Below are 20,849 nucleotides of genomic sequence, written 5' to 3' on the forward strand. Positions count from 1 at the left end.
AAGAAATATAGATACTTTTGTATCTAAAAATTAGATTAACTAATTGGCTATTTTGAATTTTTCTAAATAAATTTAGTTTAATCAAACATTTTTTGTTTTCAGTATTAAAGAAATAATAATCTTATGCTATACTTGTAGAGTACACGCCTATATATGAAACAAATGGTTAAAAATGTATTAGAACAAAAGTTATTAATTCATCTGTCAGGTCTTTCTGTTACACCTTGTATACTGTATATATGTATACGTTATTATGCATACACCCGATATAAATATATAGACATTAATTCCAGTGCAGATAACGCCGAAGCTAATTAATATTTGATTTTCTAAATACGCACAAACTCAATGTACAGAACTTTTAATGTACAACAACGTACACGATGAAAGACCTATTTTTATGCAAAATGTAATATTTCTGCATAAAGAAGGTTTCCACGAGTTATATAATAAAAATGTAATTATAATATGAATAAAACCTCTGTTATTTACCGTGGTGGCCAACGTTGTAATAAATATATAACCTCACTGGTCTGCGTTTTCATCATGGGTTTCCATCTAATAATAATATCCACTATATAACGATACATCTATGTATACCACTTGCTACTTAATTTTGGATTTCTTTATTTCTAAGGCTTGACAAAATATTACATTAATTAAAAAGTCTTTGTGGCCGTAACATAATGTTACTATAGAATTCAATAATATCATAAAATAAATAAATAATAAATATATTCATTTACTCATCGGAGTACCAATATAATATTGCCGATACCAAGCGCCGTATTACAAAATATAATATTATTATATAATAAGTTCAAATAAAAATCCGAAATTAAATAATTTTTTTCTTTTATTTTGCATTACGTGATTTATAAAAAATTGAAAAATGAATTGGCATTAAAAACATATAGAAATCTGAAAAGTTTTTCGAGTTCGATTAATTTGTCCCTTCAAGATGTGATTCGTAACTTAAAGTTTTATCTGATAAAAAAAATAATAATAGTAATAATAAAAATTAAAAGATGGAAAATAAAAGTTTTCAAAGTTTTATTATTTATTTCATAAAACCTTTGCACGTTTAAAAAAAGTACAAATCTAGAAAAATTACTGTTTTTTCTACATCGCTAGAGTTTTAATATTCAAAGCTTTTCAACAAGTGTAATATATAGATTAATAGTATAACACTATTCTTCTGATAATAATTTTTTAGTTAATCGTTGAATCGTTTGGCTATAATAGTTCACTGAGTTGTCGTGAATTTCCTGTTAATTTTGCTGATTTGTTTACATATGTTCTAATTTAGGTATAACAATTTAATAACCGATTAATAATAATAACACGGTCTTGCAGTAATAACGGTGGTGTGTTTCGTTTCAAAGCGATTCCAGGTAACAATATAATAGTGAATAAAATAGACTCTAGGTAGGCAATATATAAAAATTTTATATTGAAACAAATAACATTAGTTATAGAATTTATAAAATTAAATATACAATCAGAATAATATAATTTGGTATACCGACCTTTCATTAATAAGTGATCACTCGCGGTCAGTGTTTGATGGTAACCTATACAAATGATTTAATGTGAATATTTTTTGAAAAAATTTTTTAGGTACGCAAGTAAAACAATATTCCTCATTGATATTTTTAGCATTACTCATAAAATTATTTTAAATCATTTAACTGACGTTTTGCATTAATATAATATAGTTTTATATTCTGAGCAGAGCGATGAATGTATTTTTTTTTTTTGTAATTTATAAGCATGTAGGTAGTTAAGTTTGTTAATTTTAAATAATGAACTCGCTAATACACGGTTAAGCTTAAAAAATACAGTAAGCCGAATAGTTTTTAACACGACTGTAAGAGCTGACATTAAAAAAAAAAACATTGTCTTAAGAATTTTTAGAGCCGTTCCTGTGCTGCAAAGATAAATAATATGTAGTTTTTGGGTGAGTTTTATGCGTATAATAAGGAGTTTATAGGAAGGTAAATAAAGAATGTTTACTAAATGGATAATTTGGTTTGCATATATTATTGTTCATTTGTACATCACCAGTCGCGATATTATGCACTTTGAAGTTATTGTAACAAAGAAATGTAGTAATTGTTTCTAAGTAAATATTGTCTCGTACCGTTATGGTTTGAGGCATATCGCATTATACACATTTACATATCCAAATCCTAATGTTATAGTGTACGTAAATACGATTGTTTGTTACACAATATTCCATAGTGTTAAAATGTACATTCTTGATTTGGATAACTACGTATTTGTTAATTCAACCAATTTCGTTATTAATTTCCATGTCTTAAATATTATAATAGTCACATTCTAATATAAATATATAATATATTAAATGATAAATATAGGTGCATATGCCATATACAATATTAAATTAATCAATATAAACGATTTTTTTTTATATTAAATACATATTAACGTGATATTGAGTACCTAAATGATTATATTCTTATTTCAATAAAGTTGCTCTTATTATTTGTATTTGTATATATGAATTATTTTTAAGTAGATTAAAGGCTTCCATATACAGTGTCAATTAGCGTATGTGATAGTTTGAACTTTTAAAGTTTTAAAAATTGCGAAAATGTTCAAAATAATATTATTATAATATAATTATAGGTATTGTGATAAAAATGTATCTTATTCATTCGTTTTTCTATATAATGAGCTTGGCTATCTCAAGAAAATTTTTAATATTTGACTCTTGACTAGGACCGACAGATTATTTGGATAAGATGGTGTTGAATGTTGCTATTTGATTTTATTTGAGTGTGTTTGTAGGTCTGAAATTATGATTATTTATTAAAAATTAGTATAATTTTTAGATTTTCTCCATGATACTTTTTCATTAGGAGGTACTTAATATTTTATTAAATCCATTTTTGTTTTCATTTTCCTAATGAAATGTATAACATTTAAATTTTAGCTAAAATAATCGTAATAAATTTAATTTGTTTATTATTATTATTATTTTTTTACTCTCTGAAACATGGGACATTGGGTTTTGTACGGTTGGAACGCGTGTTTTTATGTGAGGGCAAGGATTTGTCGCAAAGTATCCAGGTGGTCACCTATCTGGAACTCCAGGAGCCTGCGACGCCGGACGATGTTTGCCTAACAGGCCCCAAAATACTATTAAATATTAATTTAATATTGATATCATATTTAATATTTTTCAATCATTATCATTTATTAATTATTTTTTATTAACTACCTATCATATTAAAATTGTATTAATATGAAAATTTTCAATCGAAATGGCAAGCAATATTTTTAATATTAATTTTTTATGAATTTACTTAAGCTTTATTATTGATAGTAAATAATAATTAATTAGGTATATTATAGTATAAGACACCAAAACTGAATATGGATAAATTAAACGAGGTATAGACTATCACTTTATAGTTTATAGTTTTGTGTAGACCTTTCTGACTTCTTAAATTACCTAAATTTTCCTGATTTTTTCTAGTTTCCATTATTCAACGAGCTGATTGAATTTACACAAGTATTTTATCTCTATATTTGTATAAAATATGTCTTTAACATAATATTATCATTATTTTTATCACGTATACCTACCATCCATATTTGTTTCATCTTTTAATCGTATTTTCTAATCTCATTATTATGTTTTTACACTATCGACGTGCTTATTAAAAGTGTACTACCTACTGGATACAATTAGTAATGATATGTGTAGCAAATATTGCTTATAATGATATTTTAATGATTAATACTTTACCGTTATTTTTGATTATTTCGAATGATCTTCAGATATAGGTAGATTCACCCTGCAGCACCCTACGATGGAGCACTGCTGCATCAAATCCACTTCCGGTTTAATGTAGGACTTATAGATATTTTTCATGATTTCTTACGCATCGGTTGGTCTGATGAATATTGAACAAAATTCTTTACAAACCGGGAAGTACATCGGGTACGAATACAACGTTTCAATAAGTCTCGTCATTCCGAATGGGCCCTTCAGACTACAGATACCGACTGTTCGTTATCGTCTACACATTCATAATAATATTATGTACAACAAATAAAAATAAAGGACACTCAAACGGGAAAATGCATCATTATCATTCAAAAGTCGAGTTTGGGGTGGGTACTTGTTATGCTTCGGTGGTGTATCTATAACCATATATGTTCACCTGATTATTATATTATTATTTATACCCATAAGAAAACCTCAGGTTGTGACCTTTGTTTTTCAAAATGAAAAAAAATCTGCTTGTAATATCATAACTTATTGATGAATATTATATGCACTTGAATTAAACATAATTATTATTAAACTCTAAGAAATCAACGATGAACAATTATAACAAGTATAAAATACAAAAATATCAATGGACCAATCATTTTTGTTTGTTTTGATTCTGAAAAATAACGCAAGATATATAATATAATAATATATATTTATTTTTTTTATCGAACTTAAGCCCGGCGACTATGGTCATTAGCTGTTTTAGGAGATTTTGAACTGTGGTTGGTAAGGTTGGTACGATAAGGTGTTGTTACGGTAGGCGTAAGCAAACACGTGTATGTGTGGCAAGATTTTACTACTACGAACCTGCGGTTGGTCACCCATCCGGGAACTAGTAGGAACTAGTACAATTTTTTATAAGATTGAAATTTTTAAATTACTGCTTATATAAAATTATAATTTAATTTCCTTAATACGACTGGTTGTATTGTATGAATCGGAAACATGGCCAATTAGAAAAATGGACGAGCATAGGTCCATGGTCTTTGAAAGAAAAGTGTTGCGGAAAATATATGGCCCGGTCAAAGATGAAATAACTGGGGAGTGAAGACGAAGAAAGAACATAGAGCTGGAAATACTGTATGGTAGTTTGGACATATTGGAGGTCATCAGAAGCAGAAGACTACGGTGGGCTGGCCACGCTTGGAGGAGCCAAAATCCACTTTTACATGCAGTGATTGAACAAAACCCTGTAGGAAAAAGGCCTCTGGGAAGACCAAGAATGCGATGGGAAGATGTTGTAAAGAAGGACGTTGAGCAGTTACGAGATTGTTCCAATTGGAGAAATCTAGCATTGGATAGAGAAAGATGGAAGCTTGGTTGTGAGACGGGATGGTCTTAAAGGCCCAATAAACCCCAAAAAAAAAAAATAAAAAAAATAAAATATACATTTTGGTGCAAATGATATATCATTTTTGCAGCTTTGGCGCTTCTGTCATATGTTGGGTATAACAGGTATATAATATTAGATTGGCGCTTATGTCCTACAAATTTTGGCGCAAATGATATGTAATTGTTGTACCTTTGGCGCTTATGTCATATAGTCCTTACTCTCAGTCGTATTGCACGACTCGTAGCAGCCAACGCGCCAAGCCAAGCCACCTATAATAATTTGTAGGGTGGAAATCTGAGGTCAAGCATCGGTCAATATCACTAGTTTTTGGATGGGTGACCATACGGGTTTTTACTGATGAATCCTTGACCCACAATACGTATTCCTCAACCAATCTCCATATAAAATGCAGATTCTTAAGATCAATAAATAAAAAAAATAAATCATTTTAGTCCCTGTCTTATTGCAGTATTGTATTTTCTATGGCCAAAACCTAGTTTAATATGAATACATACTGTTTTTATGCTACCACGTGTTACTTATGAAAATGTTATTTTGTAAAAATTAAAACTATTAGAGAAAAATAAGAAGAAAGTAACATAAAATTCTGAAAATATATAATTTGATAAAAGTTTGGAACACCATTGCGTACCTATACCTATGTTAAGAGATACATTTCATACACGTTTATGTGATTTTCCGGATTTTCAAAAGACCGTTGTCGTCAAAAGAAAACGCCATGGTAAAAGTAATATGATTTTTGACCATTACTGCGCAGTTCATCTGTGTCCGAGACTATTATAGTGCTTTTCTCCACCACCCCTTCTACCATCGCTATCACGCACTCTCTTTCACTCTTCCTAGAAAAGCTCACTGGCAGATTTTGGCCGTGGGAAAACACATAGATAGATACAGCGAGATATCAAAACACGGCAATATTGCGAAACGATTTTTTGGTCTTTTTTTCATTTCATTTCATACACATTTATAGAGGGAAAGGAGCAGCGTAGGTCGGCGGTCGACGTGTAAAAGTCCAGAGGCCAGTAATAAAGAACGATAAAGGGGGAATAAAAAATAGATTAGTAAGTGAGGCACGTTTTGCATTAAGGCTGGCAGTGCACCCCGTGCAGGAGGAGTTACGCCACGCACGTGGAGAGAGGTAACCGCCGTCGCCGTCACTGCCGCTGCCCCCTAAGCTACTTCTCGCCATCTGGCGTGTGTGTGTGTGTGTACACGTCTTATCGGAATGCCGCGCACACGTCTCCCTATACGGTTTCTGACCTTTGGAAAGGGGAAAAAAAAGAAAGAGAATATTATATATATATATATATATGACACGTCGCTAATCTTTATTGCCAACGGTGCTTACACACTGCCGATATGTAATATTAATTATTTTCCTAACGACACATTTTGTCTCAATACCAGCTCGCTGGTATATATAGGTATATAATATAATATATAATATTTACGAGTACCACCTGTCCGTGTACTGCTGCAGTGCAGCGTAATATCAGCGCGTTCGCTTATTATTATTATTATTATATAGAAAAAACGTATTTAGCAGGTCTCACTCGTCGTTAGTGTCCGTACTTATATTTTGTATAGATTTATCTATTTATTCGATATGGTGACGAACAAATTTCCTTTTGAAGCGCTGAAAAAAATAACACACTCGTGATGACATTTTAAAAATGTAATTTATAAGAACAATTTTATAATGAAATTAAAAACAAAATTACTAGGTAGGTACGTAAAAACAATGTGCATACTTAAATGTCATAAAAATGCAATATTGGCTATTGGTAAGATTGGCTGCAGGACGACAGTTCAGAAAAATTATACCAACGATTATAACTAATATCGTTGGTATTAATTTTTTTAGAACCAGTGACCTGCCTCCAATATTATCAATTATTGGTACCCAATGCATTTTTATGACAATTAAATATACACATTTTGTTTTTAATTTCATTATATTATATTATGTGACTTTTTAGTTTTTAAGTGTTATCACGAGTGTGTTGTTTTTTTCAGCACATCGAAAAGAAATTTATTCGTCACAATAACGCGTACCTAAATAATATATGTACATATAATATACCTATATATATATAAATTATAAACTGAAGCACTAACGACGAGTGAGACCTTATTCGGAGTTTAGAGTAAATGAAATTAAAACATCGCTAATTTTTCCGAATTAAATAATTTTTATGATACAGTTCACAATAATGTTTTCATAAAGGACACAAGATGCGCGCGTTTATTAAATTGCTCGAAATGCGTTAACCAAAAAAAAAAGGAAACCTTTTTATAATTGAATAGCTAAAAGGCTTATTATGTATCATGTGTGACTTTGTTATTATCACGTGTACACAGTTTTCCGCATGGTGGTAAACACTAATTCTGTATACATTTTATTAAATTTGTACTAACGTCAGGACGTGTACATACCCTCTGTAATAAAGTATACCACGGTAGTGGTTATAGTAAAATTGAATATTATATATACTATGCAATATGTTGGTTGACATGTATAGTATATATAATATGATATAACTATAAATATAAAAACTAATCTATGTTTGTGTGGTGTATGGGGCTTTTATAGACTTGGAAACTACTAACCGATTGGCACCTGCAAATGTTGCACACATATTCCTTGAGATTCGTGGAGTGTTCAAAATGTTCATAGTTTCGTTTTTCAATCCCTTATAGGCCAAAGGGTTTCCAAGGGATGGATTACACATGCATATCGTTTTCCTAATTAAAATTTTTATTTCATTATAGAACAGTTAGATTGCCTATCTCGGTCGAGTTTATTCCCGAAATGAGGTATGCTGACGCTGCCGATTTTCCCGTGAGGTACACTAAAACCAAGATACACCTATTTAATGCCATATTTATAATTTTTCCATTTCTTCACAGGAGTGGAGCCGGGTTATCCATCTAGTATTATAATATACACATTACACATATTTAGTTTATAGACGAAGCCTCCCAGGTTTGATGCCTTGGGGGCTATAACCAAAGACCTTGCATTAGCGCTGAGCGCTATTCGAGAGCAACGAAGGTCGTCGTCCGACAGTTAATACAATTAATAATAATGCTATCAATGCCATCAATAGAAAATATTATTGTATTATATGATTGTTATTACAATTGTTATTGTATACGTATATTCATCAGTGATAAAAACGTTTTTGGATTTGTTTCACTTTGAGTTGTTTGTAATAATTAATATCGTAATTAACATTCAATGAAAAGTGCTGCCTGCAAAAAAGTATTTTTTTTTAATATTCTATGAAATTATAATTAAACCAAATCATTAATAGTATGTACACTGTACAGTAGTATGTATACAATGATGTCAAATAAAGTATTTGAGCTCTGTTCGTTGCACAGCAAATTAAATATTCATAAATTAGGGTTTACCTAGGAACGTATTATTATACTGAACTATAATATTATGATTTGAATTTAATGTATGTCAATGAAACGTACATTATACAATGGGTTTTTCAATTATTAGGTATTACATACCTACTATATATATATATAAATATAGGTTTATATATGAATTATGTATATATTGTTTATATATATAAACTATAAAGGTACTTATGTGTAACATATGGGGTGGAACCAGTGGTCGAAGCGAGGGCATACGGTGAATGGCCTCACTCTACATTTTATAGTTTAATTTTCCATCCCTCCACTTGTTTAGTCGAAAATAATACATCCTCTTTATAATTATTGTGTACAAATATTATCAATTTCTCTTGGTGTTTCTGATAAAATGTTCATGTTTACGTTGATTTTTTAAATTAGTGTTAAAGTAATACAAATAATGTTGATGTTAATCAATATTATAAATATTATTCCTTTACGATAAGAAACAAAATTACCTATTTGAATGCTCGTTTAAATTAGGACATGATATGATGACTAGATCTAAAAAATCTGAAAGTCAATTCTTAAAATTTTATATTGATAACATAATATGTTAGCTTTTTGGTCCTATATAGAATACAGAATTTCAGATTTACAAAATTTTTGATTAATTTTAAAAATTAATAAATGTAATATATACAATTGGTATTTAAAAAAATTTTAGCTTTTCTAACCTTTCTTATACCTTTGGTATAATAGAATAATGCAATGGTCTTTAACCGGTTTGTTGTGACCCATTTTTGGGTGGCGTAAGCTTTTAAATTGGGTCACGATACGTCTTTTTTTTTAAATTAAAAATAAGTTTAATAGTTAAAAATACATTTTATATGGTAATCTATATTCTGTAATATAAAGTTATAATAGTATTATGGATATAAAATCACAGTATATGATTCTACGTAGCAGGTGGAATTTATTATGTGAAAACATTCAAGGACAAATATCATTCTAAATTTTTGTGTCGTATTTTTATTTTATTAGGTATATTTTTTCGTGTGAATGCTATGCATTTTCAATTAGTAATAATTGCATTAAGCAATTTTTGTTTTTGTTTTTTTTTTGGTTTTTCTACAAAACTTACGTGAGTCGTGAAAAATGTAGGCTTGAAAAAGTGTGTTGCGAGTCCAGACAGGTTGAAGATCACTGGTAAAATGCATACTGATAGTATTTATAAATTGTACATACATAAATGCTTTAAGCATTTTATAATATATATGATATTACGCATCATAAATGTAAATATTTGTTATGTTTTGAATATAATATAAATATGTGCTATACCAACATAAGTTAAGCATATAATTATGAAAAAATAAGACACCAAACTAAAAAACAAAAATATATATTAAATACTATTTAAAAAATGATATTATAAAAAATGTTTAAAGGATTATAATCTCCCCCTCCCATCCAAAGAGTACTACTTTTTAAGCTATACACGAGAGCTATATAAATCATGGGCATATCACCACTGAATGGAACACAATTAATATTAACGTTATAATATAGTATTATTATGATTTATAGTTATTTTTTTTTCATTAATCTAAAATAGTGTAAACACAATATTATAATATCGTGATTGTTTCTATCATAATATAATATATGATATATGATATACCAGATACCTATATATTATATGTATTTAATATTTATATATATCTGCATATATAATTATTATGTGTATAACTATTAATTTTTCATTTATTAGAGTTAACCAATAATTGTAATTATTTATATCATATTAAGTCAAAACTATTTATTACAATTTGTACCCAATATCATATTATAGTGTGCATATAAATTAGTAGCATATCTTTGGAGTGGGGTAACAAAGGTAACTAATGGCCACCAACCACCGATAATGTTTAATGTAAAATTTTTGTTTTCATTCTTTGACGTAATCCGCTAAACCTAAACATTTATTTTTATATTCACTTGTCATACTACCAACATCCCCTCTTGTGTAGGCACCCCTGTTTTGTACCAACCGGCTACCAGGAGTACCAATAGACAATAATGGTTAATTATTAATGCCTGCAGTAACATTGCTGCAATGGTATTTTTTAGAAAACAAGAAAAGTTAACTATATAGAATTATAACTAAAGATATAATAGTGGTCGTTTTATAATATTTTAATAATTGTGTTCTAATTTTTTATCAACAGTACCACCGTCGATTTCCGACTCGTTGAGTAGTTCAGATGCAATAGTTCGAGAAGGAGCAAATGTGTCGTTGACGTGTCACGTGGATGGTTACCCGAAACCAGATATCAAATGGAAACGTGACGATGGTCTGCAAATCAACATCAACAAGACCTTAAACGGTACGGATTTTTATAACTATGGCCACCTGCAGATATAATTATAAAATACGGCATCTAATCTTAGGATTATGGAATATTTTGCATTCGCTCACATAATATACGAATATAATATCTATCATTACGTATACCTGTGCAGCACAATATAATAATATTATATTTATACAAAACCACAGAATATCTATACTTAAACGTAATATTATTATAATATGCAGTCAACAAAAGCACTATACTAACCGCGCGGTGGGGATAGTCCCATCGGCGGCGGCGGTCAAAAGTTTTAGGCGCACGTCTTCTTCCTCGCCAACCTGCCCCCCCCCCCCCTAACACCCGCGCATCGACACCCACGAGCTCACAATACCTACGGAAACAAATGGAAATATTAAACGTTAACAACAATAATTATCGTTCTCCCGCAGGTTATGTATATGTATATATATATGTATACATATACACCTATAATAATAATAATAATGTTTTTGAGGGGAGGGCTGCCGATCGGGACGCTACAAGGCGGAATTTGCAGTCTTATTCGTTTCCCGGGCCCCATTTAATTGGAACAACAATAATAACACGCGGACGGATCCGGCGAGGGTGGGACATTTTAATAGCGACAATCCTTATTGGTAGCAATGAATCATTGACAGTGTATACATACAGTCGGCCGTAGTCCTGCGTCGCACACAAAGGAATCCGAAAACTTTTCAAACACGAGGGCCGGCAAAAGTTCGCCTCACGCGTAAACCCACCGCCGCCGCCACCGCTACCACTGCTGTTGTACCACTCGCTGTACCACCTATATATACCTATATCCATCCCACGGCGTATTTATATAATATAACTTATAATACTCTCGCGCGTGTATAAGATTTGTCACGACAACGTTATCAGCTAAATATTATATATCTTAATATATATAAATCTCGTATATATATATATATATAAATCATACACAGTTTATCTCCATACCTCCACAGTGCACACCTCTCCGCCCCACCCAACACGTCCCCGCATTTTGCTAACTGCCTCGTCCGCGAAATAAGTTTTCGGTGCGACAATTATTATTATTATTGCCCGTTTTATTATATCACGTCCTGCGTGGAACCGTTTTTATTTGTTTATATCGGTCGTCGTTGGTCGTATAATATTATTAAAAAATGTATTTTATATTATTATTTAAAAGTGAGCGAATGGGAGGAACCCACTTTGGAACTGCATCGGATCAGTCGGCTGGACATGGGCGCCTACCTGTGCATCGCCACAAATTCTGTGCCACCGTCGGTCAGCAAACGGATAAAAGTCAGCGTGGACTGTGAGTACTTATACCTATATTATATTATTATAATATAACTAATATATACGTAGTATAATAATATTATTAATATTATATTGTGATAATAATCATACTCGTGTACAAACGCTATATTACTCAAAACCGTATCGTCATCGTCAGTGAAAAATATTCTGTAAACCGGAAAGACGCATTTTAATTACCTATATAATGTATATATCATACCTACAATACAAATACGATGCAATGAAAATGTATACACCTAGTACCAACATTCATACAACGTGATTATAGTATTCGTGAAAGTCATAATATTATGAAGTATAAACATTAGTAATACTGTGAGCTTCATATAATATCCTAAGAATAGTATGATCAATTAAATGTGTTTGTATAAAAACTATAATATTTAATTACTGTATAAAAGTTCTTTTACCATAATTATTTAGCCGTTGGCCTCCCAAGTAGGTTTATTGAAAAAAAATCCGTTGCTCAAATTTTTTACGGTCGTAAACTTTCAACGGCCGGTCGTGATAAAACATTTCACATCTTCACCATGATTGTGCGAATTCTCGCCGGAAACTTTTTTATAGGAAATGTTTTCACCCGATTTCACTGGTTTCTACGCCGCGAGTCCAATCGCGATTTTTTTTATTTAATGCTTCAAATAAAATTCTAAGGACACTATAACTGTTTTTTTTTTTTTTGAAAAAGATCACCGCATAGATTTACACCACATGTCGATCAATTCATCTAGCATCAAGTTTAAAACGTTTCTTAATTTACGGTATTTCACTTACGTCTATACGGAATGAACTTTCATCATTTTGATTTTTCGTCCTAGGGATTATAGGTAGCTTATAATATTATAGTCAACACAACATGTTGTACGATTTATATGTATCAACATATTTATGAATAAAAAAGTTATATAATTTAAATAAATAAATCAGTAAGTAAGTTTAAGTGCTTGAATTGTTTTGCATTCAATTGAAATTGACGTGCAAATCTATTAGACAGTAAATCATAAATCACATATACTTTGATCTCTTATTAATAACATCGCATCGAGACAAATATACGAAGCCTATACCTGAAAAAATCTATTCACAAGACCACAAAGGTATACAAATAAATACCACAAACAACCCATAGGCTTTGTGAAACTCGGGGGAGTGTGGATATAATGAATCAATTCGTTTTCGTCTGTGCTGTTCATCATTTCATCGACATTTTTATGTGGCTGAAATGGAATCATTTTGAAATCGTTTTCGTATACATTTATCAGTTTTCAGGATAATGTTTTAGCATATCATCATTACGTTAACATTTATATTTTGAAATTAAATAGATAAACTCGCGAAAGTTACGTCATGACATCACTATAATTATTTATTTAGGTATAGGTGGTAATTAAAGTAGGTATACTTATAGTATATTATACTTATAACCACGTGCATTGGCTCAATTAGACATTTGAACTAAGGGGTGCTTAAGCTCCAGGTTTTTTGTGACTTAATAGGACCTAACACCTAAAGATTTTTTAGGGGGTGCTAATTTTGACCTGGGGGTGCTAAGGACCCAAAGCACCCCCCCCTCCCCCTAGTTGCGCCAATGGCCTCGTGACAGTTGTCGAGACGTATATGTTTATCGCTGTATAGATCGAGTCCGCACCAGATTGTAAATCGTATTTTCGTATTTATTGTAATGTTGCGAGTGTTCGCTAAATCTGAAATTAAATAAAACTGATATATATACATATATACAAGGTGATTTTTTAAGCATGCTCCCCCCCCCCCCAATTTTTCCCTCCAATTGTACATTTATTCAAATTCTGATTTTTAGAATTTTAAGTAAGTACTTATACATAACGATCATATTTTAAAATTCCTGATAATATTTTTTATACTAATAATTAAGGATAGTGTCCTGTGGTGATACAAACTTCTATTTTTAAAATAGGAATCCCACTTTTTTACTACTAATTATAAAGCAGATAATTTTCTTAAAAATGTTGATGTATTTAAATATTGTAGTATTTATTTATTATACTTTGTCCATTTTTACAAATAGTTTATATTGATAATTGATATATGTATTAATATTTAATAGTCATATTAGTATATTACCAACATTTTCAAATCATCTAAGCCCCCATCATTACTGCATAGACATATCCTTTGAAAAACAGAAATATGTATTGGTCACAAAATCGTCCTCAAGTGGTACAAAAAACATCAAGTACCTATTCGGAAATATTATCGTGTTCGAGTGAAATTTAAAATTTCAAAAATCAGAATTTGAATATATGACGTATATTATGTCTAATTTAAGCACACGAAAATAGGGTTGGAAAAAATCACATTTTGTGATGTAAACATGGGTTTTTTCCCAGATATATGTAGGGCAAAACAGACGGCACGTATTTGTGCGCAAGCCCCTCTTCTTCCAAAATATAATCTAATAGTATCACTGTCCCACAGCATTCTGTTGTGCTCCAGCATACACGTTTCGTTCTAAAAACGCGATCGTTGCAAACACACAATATATAATAACATACGACATACGTACCTATATATAACTACCTATAGATAATATATATTATATAATACAGCGCGAGACATGCCACGCGCACAATTAATTATCATCATTATAATATTATTATTATTAAATTAGAACTGTTTACTATAATATAACCTAATGCGAACACGACGGTCGGTGGCGGGGGATGTTATATTAGTCGTATTATATGGTGCGGCGGCTCGTTACGACGTCGCGCAGTGTTCTTTACACTGCGCAATTATTCTGCACCCGCCCCTCCGTGCATAATGTTTACACACGCACAAAAACGCACACCCCCCCCCCCCCGTCGTGGGGTTGTTTAAATTCGTTTTTTCAACACACATTTTTTCATATACTATTTTAAACAAACTTTTAATCGTCCGTTTGGGAACAAAACGTTTTAAACGCGCATCACCCCACGCCCACGACGACGAGCAAAAACCACCCCACGATATATTAATAAAATATGAACGATGATCATTCGTGAATCGTGATCGAATGATATTTTATTATGCTTACGCCGTATAATATATTGTCATACATATAACAGGGGTAGCCGGTGACAAGAGATGAGCCGCGATCCGTACACATTATGACGAAAAATTATAATAATATGAAGAGCAGGAAAAGGAATATTACCTAATATCCTAATATACAATTATGTATAAAAAAACATGCCTTAATTATAAGTTCCAATTTTCTGACGATACTATTCTACTTTTTTCCAATTTTTTTTTTTACAGAGTTGTTCCAAAATACTCCAAAATACTATCCCGAGTGTCACCACATCGCCCGATTTTTTATTTTTTTTTTTTTATAAAACGCAAATCCCGTTGTTCAAGAAGCCGTGATTTTATTCGTCATCGTAGTAATTTAACTGTAATCCATGTTTATGAGTGAAATATACCTATGTCGGTTTGCGAGAATTTTAAATGCACACATTATATAATATACCTAAAATAAAGACTGGCTGAAACTATTAACAACAAATTGATACAAATTTTGTTACATAAATAGTTATAATATTAAATACACGAGAAATATATGGAAAACATGTCCGATCACTTTATTTTTATACCATACGCGTCTTCGCTGAATTATATAAATTGCGTTATCGAAAAAATTTTGTTTTAACCTTTACATTAATATTACGATTAGTTCAAATGTATTGTCTTTATGACTTTGTCTATTATAGAGATACGTCGATAAATGTAGTACCATATATTTTTGGGTGTATTCATTTTTACCGGGTGAAATTGGCAGATACAGCTAGTTACCTAGTTAGGTTTATCAGCAAAAATGTTAAGACGAGAGCCTGCACATGAGTCTATGTCGTGATAGTTATACATTTATATTATACAATGTAGGTATACGACTATACAGGATATAACAAGAATACCAGACAAATGAAAATACTTTTGTTTTAATGAATATTTTTATTTTATATACCTTTAATAAACGCTTGTGCTACAAGGATATAGTTTAATTTTTTTTTTTTTTTTTTTAACACTAAAATTAAATTAAATCTGATACATTTTTTTGGAAAATCTAAAATAGCCTATTTATAAAATGTGTATATCTGGTTACAATCTGCAAATTTTAAGAACAATTTTGGTTGTAAAAAAAGTATTTATTTCTTACTGTTTTTTGAAATATCATTAGTTGATTCACTCATAAGAAAAAAAACTTTTTAAATTCAAAAAGTATAAACTTTTTTTAAACACTATGACATTTTTTAAATATTTTTTTAATCAATTTTATTACTTTTAAAATTACCGAATATTAGGTACTTAGTTCTACGAAAAATTTGACATTTTAATAAAATCATAAAAAAACCATTTTACTTACTTCGTTAAAAGTTTTTACAATCAATATTTTTTTAAAACCAGATTTACGAATTGGCTATTTTTAAATGTTCAAAAAATGTTTATTATATAAAATAGAGTATTTATACAATCTGTAATATTTATATACGGTACAATAAGTAAATTTGATAGCTAATATATGGTAAATAACATGAAATGGCGTGAGGTGGGAGGCCCACCAGTGTGGATACCCTTTAACTTGGGGTAGAGAATTTTATTTATTTATAAATTAATGCAGGTCAGGATTCAGGAGATCTCGACACCAGTGTCTTTTTAATCGAAAGAGGGGGGGGGGGGGGTTATTTGGCATGAATTCACTGGCTAAGTTAGAAATCAATGGATTTGTGTGGTTAACTATTTTGATGTGGAATTTTTTATAGTAATTTTTAGTTGTTTTAGAGACTAGCTGTTTTGATTTTAAGGTCTTTATGCAGTGAGAGGTTTGAGATGCACCATGGCGCAGATGTTATTTGACGAAGGGCAATAGACTAGAAGGTTTGTATAGTCCGTATTTGGGAAGGCTTGGCACATCCCCATATTTGGATGCCATAAAAAAAAATGTATCAGATTTTAATTTTTTTTAATTTTTAGTATTAAAAATAAAAATAAAAAAGTTATATTTTTCGTTCAGCGCATAAGTCAAAAAATTATATATGAAAAAAGCAAAAATAAAATAATATTGATTAGGTAGAACAAAAGTTATTAATTCATTTGTCAGGTCTTCCTGTTACACTCTGTACGTACACGCCATGCTAGCCATGTAGTTTGAAATGTTCGAATACAAAGAATTATTGTCCTAAGCGATTATCATAATGGGTCGTCCAAAGCACTGCAGAACAAGTGAAAAACGACATAAGTTGGCGTATACAGCTCACGGTACAACGATTACAACCCGCAATGTACTAAAATATGCATCGTTATTATATAGGTACGCGTGGGAATATATTATACTTTGTGCGATGTTATATTACTATATGATTATAAAATCTGTTTCGTATTTAATGCAACTGTTTAATCATCCCTTGTCGCGATAAAATATTTATAGCGTTATTCGTTTATATGTTTTTTTCCGAATATATATCCGATGATGTTTGGTTAACGTGAATTAATAATAATTTGGGTAAAAAAAAAACATCGTTTATTTGTGAATTTCGCGTAGGTACATAATAATATAATGTGAACCTCACCACCACCAACCCCCCCGCAAACCCCCTTATCCCCTTTGCCTGCACGCAACGTCACTTCGCCGACGACCACCACCGACCGTCCGGGCGATTGACGTGCGTTCGCCGCGTAATTGTATTTTGTTCCATTAGTCTCGTGTAGGTATGTATATGGATTAGCCGCAAAATGTCCTCCGCAAATGAATAATTCTGTCAACCACCGTTTACACCGGATGTTAATTTTGCAGCAACAATAATATAAACACAGACACTGCAAAACGAACGCCGTACGCAAAAAAAAATATCGCGGAAAAAATTTACCTAAGCCTCTTTTTCAGGCAGTCGGCGGCATCCGACACGATTTTTCCAGGTACCTACCTATATTTTTTTTCTCTTACTCTTGTTATTTTTTGTACACAATGTATATATATATAATATATATTACGATGTCATTTGATCTACAGTTTCCAGTATTTCATTAAAATGTTAATGCACTTCCATTATTATTTATGAATTACACATTTACGCGTGAAAGAACTCTCCAGAAATATAAAAATAACATTAAACATAATAATGCTATTTGTTTTTTAATGTATTTATTGTATCCTCTTTTTATTTTTATTAGAATGTAATTCATTCCGGAAATGATATTCAATGATGGTTGTTCATATTATCGTTTTGGCCATAACCATTAATGGTACAATCGTACCTTTTCTTGTCCGGTGTACATTATTAAAGTTTTCTCGAAAGTCCGACGAGTGGTGCGCCGTTTAATAATTATTTGTAATAAATTAACATAAAATTAAATATTGCATTAAAAAAAAAAAAATTATAAGACTACTTATTTTTTATAACGATTAAGTTTCTGTGTTTATACTCTATATTAATTTCTTATATTATTATGTTGTCGGTTATTAATTAAAACGTTCATATTTATTATATTATAAAATAATAATGACATATCGAAATGTCATCTTCACTCATTGTATATATTATTACATTATATACGTCTGGGTGTCACACAATAATAAAAAAACTTGTTTTAACATTTCAAACTGGAACTCGACCGTATACTAAACACTCAACAAGTCACAAAACGCGCTCCAGTATACTATATCATTATTATTGTTGATTTATAAACAATAGTATGATCACCGACAGGTAGGTTACCGATAGGTACGCATAATTGTAATTTTATGCGGATATAATATAAATTCATTTTTAAAACAAATACTTCACTTCGGCGTAGCTGTATATTGTTTAAGAAATAATTTCAAAATCATTGTAATACCATAATAATAATATGGACGGTGGCGCGTTGTATATTACTTCAATATTATTATATTATTCAAAAAAACTCCACTGTTATTAACGCGCGCGACCCTTATTTTTACTTCCGTTTCGGCGCAAATCGTCGGGGGGCGATGCTGGCGGGCCGACAGCCATACAATTTATTATATACGAGTATATATATAGTGTGGCTGTCGATCGTGACGGAATTTAGCCTTAGAGATATTATACTTATGCAGGGAAACGGCAATGAGATCGCGTGGTGCCGGGAATACAATATAATAATAATATATCAGTATTCGTCGAATGTCATCCACGCACAAACGACCGACGACCGACAGACAACCGACCTCGTAGGTACCTCTATCGGCAAACGGTATAATGCGGTATAATACGGTATAATATATATGTACCTATGTACATAATATTATGGAGCCGTCGCGTCGCGATGAGGGGATGCTGCTGCCACTGATGCTTCGGCAGCGGGCGCGTGCGGAGCGCCGCGAAAGACAATAGCGTCCATTAATAATCATTAAAAGGCGTTTGCGCTCGCTCGGTTCGCGTATAATATAATATTTATAATAGTAATCATAATAATAATGATAATAGTAATAATAATACACGAGGGCGCGCGAGTGTTATATAATAATAATAATAGTAATAATATTATATTATAATATAAAAGACGTAACGTTATATGAATATCTTCGGGATCGTCAGGTATTACCGGCGCGGTAGCGGCGGTGGCGTCACGTAAAACTGCGACCCGTCGACAACAAAGGGATAATTAATCATCGGTTAAATAGCTGGTCGTCAACCACGGGGTCGACCCCATCCCAGAGATTGTACATTTTTTTTTTTACATTTTTTATTATTATTATGATTTTTTGTATACGTACATAATATTATTATTATACACGAGATATTATATATATTCGTATATACACATTATATACACCAAAACGGCCCTCCGATGATGCCATTTAGTCATTCCTCCCTCGGCCATTGTCCTTATTGTTGTGAAAAAATAATTATCACGGCCATTACAGTGTGCAATTGTTTTGATAACGAAAAATGTAAAAATATAATAGTATAATATTATAATAATATTAAATGCCACGAGTCGCGGTGGTTGACGGAGACGCGACTTTCGAACGTTCGGTGAGCATTTTTTTTATGGCGTGCTATAACGAATATTATATAAAACGCGCGAGGCTCGCTCATACGTCACACACGCACACGCACTTTTAGGGTTTATATGTATAATATTATTACGACTTAGGAATGTTTGGATCACCACGTGATATTAAAGAAAATGTACATTATGAAAGTTATCCCCTAAACACTAAATTAAATTTTAACAATTTTAACCGCAGCTTTCTTGATTATTATTATTACTATCACATTAAATGTGACTTTAATTTTCGAACGTTATAAACGATATCAATCTCGAGAAAATTATTAAATTATTATACGAATCAAATGTATAACAGACGTATTTTGGTCGATATGGTAATTCAATGTATAGTACTTAGTAATATGTATGCGAATTGTATGTATCTATTAGTAATTACATAGCCACAGCCCACAATATACATTTTCAATAATAATAATGACGTTGTGTAATAGTAATAATTATTTATAGTAAATAATAATATTATGTACATTTAAATATCATTATATTACTACAACAGTACTACGGTTAACAGTATGTGACGCTTTTCTCCACGTTTATAGCTGACAATGTATGTATT

The 20,849-nt window shown here is 31.1% G+C and overlaps 1 protein-coding gene across 1 annotated transcript in view; it reads left to right on the forward strand.

The window, feature by feature from the left end:
- Window positions 1-12,289, forward strand: part of LOC100575715 (neurotrimin-like) — a 58,871-nt gene extending 46,582 nt beyond the window's left edge. The window contains exons 4-5 of the mRNA XM_029488474.1: window positions 10,769-10,927; window positions 12,108-12,289. Coding sequence (XP_029344334.1) covers window positions 10,769-10,927; window positions 12,108-12,274 — 326 coding nt within the window. The 3' untranslated portion in view covers window positions 12,275-12,289. The remainder of the gene's footprint in view (window positions 1-10,768; window positions 10,928-12,107) is intronic.
- The last annotated feature ends 8,560 nt before the right edge of the window (window positions 12,290-20,849 follow it).

Source organism: Acyrthosiphon pisum, chromosome A1 (assembly GCF_005508785.2).
Source record: "Acyrthosiphon pisum isolate AL4f chromosome A1, pea_aphid_22Mar2018_4r6ur, whole genome shotgun sequence".
Lineage (NCBI taxonomy): Eukaryota > Metazoa > Arthropoda > Insecta > Hemiptera > Aphididae > Acyrthosiphon > Acyrthosiphon pisum.